Here is a 7,143-nt window from a genome sequence, read left to right on the forward strand (position 1 = left end):
GATATGTCATGACAATACCTTTTAACGGCAGCACTAATATCTAACCTCTCGACTGAGCACTACTCCTTTTAGTCGATTAAAATCCTAGCCTTATGTCTAAGGTTGGATTTGGCCTAGTTACTACCTATAACCCCATGCTTATATGGATCCTCCCTAGTTTCTCTCGAACACTAAGGACATGTTACTTAGTCATTCTCTTGAACGCTAAGCAATCTCCTAAGGAATGGCTACTCTCATAGCTCCTACAACCTTAAGGCATTAAACATCATAAATAAAACAAATAACATCATACAAAAAGAACCATCCATTAAAGTAAAACTTAAATATCCATAAGGAACTCCCACCAAATAAGACTAGTTTATGATGGGGTTCGAATATTCCAATCAACAAGGCATGAAATTAATCCATTCCATACAACCCAAATAAGATAAAAGAGAGCAAAAAGCAAAGAGAATGAGGAAAAACCTTCGACATACACTATTGGAGCTCCCCTCGGCCACCACAAATTATCCCATCTCGCTAGCTCCTCTCGGAAGCCTAGCTCACCACTCCCTCTAGCTTGTTAATAGAGGAATGCCACGGCAAAGACGAATGACAGAAAAGAGAGAGACATTTTTCTCTCTGAAAATAAGCTCAAGCCGGTATGTGTAAAGTCTCTTTCTCTTGGTGGCTTCCTCTCCTATTTATAGCGGAAAATAAACCTATGAATTTATGTTAAAATTCTTATGATACCCCGATCAGGCTCCTTTCACGTGAGGGGATGAGCAGTTGTGGCAGTGGTCCCCTCCAGGGCTGCTGGGCATGGACCATACAGGATCAGCTTGCAGCTGGGCATGGTTCTGACAGAATATGATGACCTAGGTGGCAGATGTCTCCTACCAGGTGAATGGCGGTTGAGGGCACGTGAAGACAACGACAGCTGGCTAATAAAAATATCATCTTTCATCCTTTCTGCTTCCAAAATGACATCCGATTTGGTATTTACATTATGCTCAGCAGTCTTATCATGTTACAATAATTCCCTTTTGCTTATCCTTGCTCCCAATTCCTGCACATCATTAAACAAAACACCTTCACCATAATGCGGCACCGTTTACAAAATGAAATGCCACGACAAAATATATTTCCACTACATGCGACTATATGCTCCTAAATGCATCTATATAATCCCATAGATAGTCAATAACCTAATTCAAAAGGCCCTAAATATGGCCTTTTTAAGGAGTTATCAGAGATCATCTCTTGAATTTTGTCTCTATTTATGAAAAAATTTCAATTGGATAGTCATCTGCAGATCCTCACCTTCATGTTATGCTTTGATGATTATGTAATGCAAAAAGGTTAAAGTTGACTAAAAATGAGAAAATTGAATTAGTACACGTCAAATAATTGATAAATATAAAAGTGTTATTTAAAGATGAATATAAATCCTACCCAGACATGCTTTCTACCCACATGCATTTATTTAGGTAGATAAAACCTAACCTCATGGTATCTCATTCACATATTTTATTTAAAAAATTTAATTTATTCTACCACTTTAAAGTAAAGAGAAAATATTAGAGTACGCTTCTTCTTCGTGTGTTCTTATTTTGGTACCTACTGACGGACAAAGGTTCGACATGGCTGTATCTAGGGTGACCATTCTACGGTTCACTATATGCATGGTTTCGACTTTAGGGGAAAGGGACTCGAATTGTCCTTGACATTGGTGCCCCATGGGCTGCCAAACCCTTGATCCTCACCCATTACAAGCTTTAAATGGACCGAGTTCAATTTGAGGGATCCACTTTCCTATACCCATACAAGGAAATAAAATCCCATGGAGACATAAGGCATGTATCCCACAGGTAAAATGCTATAGCTCATACGGGAAATAAATTCACCACGAAAGCATATCGTTCACCCTTACTTAATTGGAACAGAGCTCGGGTATAGAGCTTATGTCATGAAATGCATGTGGTGTGTGAGGGGAAGCATACGGACATTTAACCTAACGATAAACACACAAGTACTTTGAAATAATAATCGATGAATCTGAAAACAAAGAAATAAAACATTAGTACAATTATTGATAAATAATCCAAAATAAATTAATAAATATTGAACAATAAGGATCATAAGCTAATTAAGGATTACAACTTATAATTTTCACAACCACAACAACGTATAAGCAATTAATAGCCAGACTCTCTAAAAAATCTCTAGTGGAGTTGCCAAGCTTCCATAACCATTTTATATATATATTTAATTTAAAAATAATTATGATTTTATTTTGTAGAAATTGAGAATTTTGAAATTTGATTCAATTTAATTTAAATTTTGATAATTTGAATTGGACTAGCCATAGACCTTTAGGTTAGGTAGGTCAAATAGCTAAAAAACTATCCTTTAAAACAATTTTAAGAAAAAACATTTTTAAGACATCGCTTATATGTTGTTGTAATAGTGGAATTTGCAAGTTCGAGTCAAAAATTAAAATATGATTCTTTTTTATCCAACATTAATTAATTATTTTGAATCATAAAATTGTAAAAAAAATGGACTCGATTTATTTTAAGTTCACTTTTCATTTGAATCTCGAATTGAATCGCATCACTTCTAGCAAATATTGTTTTCCACACCCATTCTGCGATAAGTGTTCTTGAAAGGATTAAAAATACCATGGAAATAAGTAAAATATTAATAATAAAAGAATAATAATAAAACATGAAAACATATAAAATAATATATACATATGTATATACTTTTGATATATAAAGAATAGAAAACATATCTTATTAAAACATAACAAAAAATTTCAACGTTTTAATATATATATATATATATATATATATATATATATATATATATGTAATATGCGTAAAACATGAAAAGGATAACTACTATGTACATATGTACATATATACACATATTACTATTAAAAAAAGGTAACATAAGATCTATACATATAATATAGTACGAAAAAATATATATACATAAACATAATATAAAAATGTACACACACGTAGGCATATGATACTCTTCGATCATTCATGTCTCTGTCACCTGACATCTGTTATTGTCGAACTCGAAACCCAAAGCAAGGCACGTTTCTGTCTTTTATTGACGAAGGAGGCGCTACAACCAACCAAAATGCGGCTGATGATCAATCTTCATTAGTTTAAAGTGATGGTGTCCATGGTCCATAGGCCGATAATAGTTGGGGTGCTAAAAGTGTAGTTTATCCTATATATATATATATATATATATATAGCGTGTTCACAGAGACGCCGGGGATAAAGTATCTCGTCAGTTTAGCTGTTGAAGGTCTTAATATCGCAGAGGATGTTTAGCTGGTTGAGGAAGCCCCTGATTTGGTCTCTGAACTGGTGGAGGGGGACAGAAGCCCGATCAATGCTGAATAAAGTTAACCCTATCCTTTTTTTTAATTATTATTAAGTAGAGAGGAATTACTTTTACCCAAATGTTGGGATTGGAACTCACACACGATAGAACAACATGAACATCCTTTTATTCTCTTCACAATTCTTATGCATTGCTGTCTGAAATGTTATAATATACATTTACAATCGCCCTGCATATGAATATAAACAAAACACGACCCATCTCTGAAATCTTCATTTTTTTTTCTCTTTAATGGCAACGTGGGTAAATAAATGGCTGGCTTATATGATTAGAACAACAAATGTTTAAACCGGAGAAGGAAAAAGGAAGAATCTATAAGATCAATGGCAGATCTTCCTTTGAATCCCAAGGTTTGTACTAACTGCTGAATCCCTTAATTAATTAGCAGCAACCACGTTCTGGAGCAATAACTCCAAGTCACTCAATCTGCTTACAAAACCAGAATCCTAAGAATAAGAACAAAAGTTGGCAGGAAGATATATAAACAGCCAGAAATGAAATGGCGGCATACATACCTCACATTACTCAAATCTGGGTAAACTGCTATGGAATCTGTAAAATCCTGAATTGAAATAGAAAAGAACTCCGTTACTCGGTGAGCAAACCATTGAACAACAAATTGTCAGCCATGTTACTCAAACTAGGATTGTGAGTGTAGGTATTTGTGCTCAAGGGTATGTTCAATTTTTATCAAGTTTTTACGTGAAATCGGAAGGTATTGGAGAGGTATATCCCCATACCTGAGTTTGGATATGCATCAGACTAACACTTGAAGAAAAATGAAGAGTCGGAGTACCATAGGCTGTTAGTATTACTTCTACACCTTACCTGGTCAGCAGTCGAGGAAGTGTAGGTGATCACACATGACATCCCAGCTTTTGTTGCCGCCTGCACAGATGGAATAAGTTTGCTTTAAGCTTTAACCATGGTCAATAAGTTTGCCTGACAGATTTGACTATGATTAATGAACTTGAATCTTGCTAAGAACTGTATAGAATGTAACTCAAACTCAAGAAAATTTCTTTGAATATTTCTGATGAATTGAAGATAAACTGCAGGTTGCTCCAACTGCCAAACCAAATTCACAAGTCATTGATCTAAAATTAATGTGGTATCAATTTTCCAGAGAATGGTAGCTTTACCTGAAGACCAATCACACTATCCTCTACCACCAAGCAATCTTTCTCTGAAACACCTAATCTCTGCCATAATAAGATTTCTAAATCAGATTCTGATATAGCAACCAAAGACTGAAGATAACAAATACAAGCACAGATAACATTATGGATAAATGCACATGATATATAGAGTTGGCTAGTATGTTACCTTCGCAGCTGTCAGATATATCAATGGATCTGGCTTCTTCTCCTTCACATCATCGCCTAAAAGCATAAAGAAATGAGATTAAGAGGATTAGCTGTAGGGATCATCATAAAATAAAACAAAGACAAAAATGACATTAAAATGGACCACAAAAGCACAGGAACGAATCTTTCTTAAACTAACTGGAGGGACAAAAGATCAAAAGATAACCATTAAGGTTACTTCTTTATGTACAGGCAAAGTTTTGGAGTCTAATTCATTTAGAAGAATTTCATGAGCTTGTCTAGAAGAATTTCATGAGAGGGAACTCAATTCATTTAGAAGAACTGCATCTGAAATTTGGTTGATCATTTAAAAGAGAACTGAAGAATTCCCCTAGCGAGAATGCACCTAATTTATCTATCATGAAGCATATGCTGACTTCTGAAAGAACTAAATACATGTTTTGATTCACATAGGTCTAAAACACATCTAAAAACCAAACCAGATGATGTAGTACTCAACATACCGGCAAGGAAGCAATCAAGACCCCCGAATCGCTCCTATAATAATGGGGGGAAAAGAATATGGAAACAGAAGTGAGGATATTTGTTAATCAATGATTCATGGAATCAAAACTGTGGAGACCAGCACCGAACTTGCATTGTGCTGTTGTCTGCTTTGACCCAAAATTCTCACAGTTTTGTCTCACAAATGATGTCTTTTGTGGGAAAAAACTCTAAGATTCACTAGTCGAAGCAGACAATATCTTGCAACTTGTGTGCGGATCTCCACAAAAACATACCATTCCGATAAGGTTCCCAAGACAAAGTACTACTGAACTTTTAGTTGCTGCAGAGCAAACTGCTAGCATTTTCCCCTGTAGGAGTGGAGAAAGAAAATGGCATCAAAAAGAGCTGAATAAAAGAAATTCTGCAAGATCCAAAGCAGCCAAATATGAAGAAGTGGTTCAATGAGTTGACAAGAAAAGGGAAAACAGAAACAAAAGCCCGCATTGCTTCAATTGTGGAATGAATGAAAAAAATAAAGAACATGAGGATGGTTCTCAATGGAAATGATAAACAAGTATCTTACAGCAGCCTTGGCCTCATCCATCAATCTTAAAACTCCAGGTCTAGGTTCCACCTGATCAAAACAACTCCACCCTCTTTAGAATCAGAGAAATGAAGGGTGAAAAATAACCGCAATGCCATAAAGAGTAATTTCTACTTACAGTTCCAGATTTGATTATTTCTTTGTACCTTTCAGTCTTCCAGTCCTACAAAGATGTAACATCATCACATGCATGAGCTCTTGAATAAAGAGAATTCATAGAGAAAAAAAGGTAATTCCTAAACAAAGACCAGATTTAAGCCTAATTGGACCCCTGTTTCCCCCAACTTTATAAATTCACTTAATTCAAAAGGAAATAACAATCACCACTACATTTCATTGAGATAATACTGATAATAAGAGTTTATATTTAAATGTCGATTAATAAAAACTAAATATAATAATAATACCTGAAGAGTGTCAATTAACTTGGCTCGTTCCTCATCACTCTCAGGAGGCGTTTCAAATATGGTAGAAGATGGCCATCCATGCTCCTTGAAGTACCTTCAGAAACACCAAAAATCTTCATTAAACCCATCAGCAACCAAAGAAAAATTAAGACCAATAAAAGAAACCCAGAAACATGAACCATCTCATCTTGGGTTTGCCGCCACCAATCAGGTTCTGGAGCACATCATAGAAATCAATGTCCCAATTAAGGGGCTCTGAAGAGGGAGGGCAACACACATTGAAGTGGGCGAAAGCATCGTTGTAAGCTTGGCGGTGCAAGTGTTCAGATTCTAGAATGACACCATCGCAGTCAAAAATGAGAGCTTGAAGAGAATGGGAAGCTGAGACCGAGAGTCTTCTTGGCTTTGTGGTGGGGGTCGATAAAGAAAGTGAAGATAGCTTTTTGGTTTGGAAAGTGAGGAACTTTGGGGAGTAAAAAAAGAGGGATGAGAAGTTGGAGGATAGGTTTTGAGGATAGATAAAGAGCGTGGAGTGAGACGCCATGACCTCTTTGCTTCAGTGGTTGGTCTAAAATGGAGAGACCGAGTTTTCGAGCTAAAAAGATGGTGAAATTTGGCGGCTTTGGTTCGTGTGGCTGAGGATATCTCTAGAGTCTCCAGGCTACTTCTTAACGAATTTAACTGATACAGCTTTCAAACTCGTTTTTTATTAGTCAAAGGAAGTGCTCGGTAATTATCAAACTTACTCTCCTTTAGTTTATCCTAAACCATACCGGTTGAGTCCTCTGACTCCAATCACAAAGTGTTCGGTAATTGCTTCCTTCTCCTTCCCTCATAAGGTACATAATGGAGATTCTTTAAGTCTTCTTCTACACAGATTATGAGTAGTAGCTATAATATTACCAGTAGC

The 7,143-nt window shown here is 35.9% G+C and overlaps 1 protein-coding gene across 1 annotated transcript; it reads right to left on the bottom strand.

Annotated features, from left to right (window-relative positions):
- Window positions 1-3,559: 3,559 nt before the first annotated feature.
- On the bottom strand, window positions 3,560-6,854 carry LOC120195490 (haloacid dehalogenase-like hydrolase domain-containing protein At4g39970). Its single transcript, XM_039197498.1, has 11 exons — window positions 6,413-6,854; window positions 6,234-6,327; window positions 5,945-5,989; window positions 5,806-5,856; window positions 5,516-5,590; window positions 5,240-5,273; window positions 4,735-4,790; window positions 4,551-4,610; window positions 4,237-4,296; window positions 3,924-3,970; window positions 3,560-3,834 (listed from the first exon to the last, which is right to left on the bottom strand). The coding sequence occupies exons 1-11, from the start codon at window positions 6,775-6,777 to the stop codon at window positions 3,786-3,788; spliced, it is 936 nt and encodes a 311-aa protein (XP_039053429.1). The 5' UTR covers window positions 6,778-6,854; the 3' UTR covers window positions 3,560-3,785.
- Between the last annotated feature and the right edge of the window lie 289 nt (window positions 6,855-7,143).

The sequence above is a fragment of the Hibiscus syriacus genome, unplaced genomic scaffold, assembly GCF_006381635.1.
Source record: "Hibiscus syriacus cultivar Baekdansim isolate YM2019G1 unplaced genomic scaffold, ASM638163v2 tig00117016_pilon, whole genome shotgun sequence".
NCBI lineage: Eukaryota > Viridiplantae > Streptophyta > Magnoliopsida > Malvales > Malvaceae > Hibiscus > Hibiscus syriacus.

Excerpts from the sequence above, each read along its gene's own strand:
- LOC120195490 (XM_039197498.1), bottom strand. The coding sequence starts at position 6,777 with ATGGCGTCTCACTCCACGCTCTTTATCTATCCTCAAAACCTATCCTCC. Across the intron at positions 4,791-5,239 it reads TCTTGATTGCTTCCTTGCCG|GCGATGATGTGAAGGAGAAG; the intron begins GTATGTTGAGTA and ends TTATGCTTTTAG. Across the intron at positions 3,835-3,923 it reads CCAGATTTGAGTAATGTGAG|ATTGAGTGACTTGGAGTTAT; the intron begins GTATGTATGCCG and ends TTTTGTAAGCAG.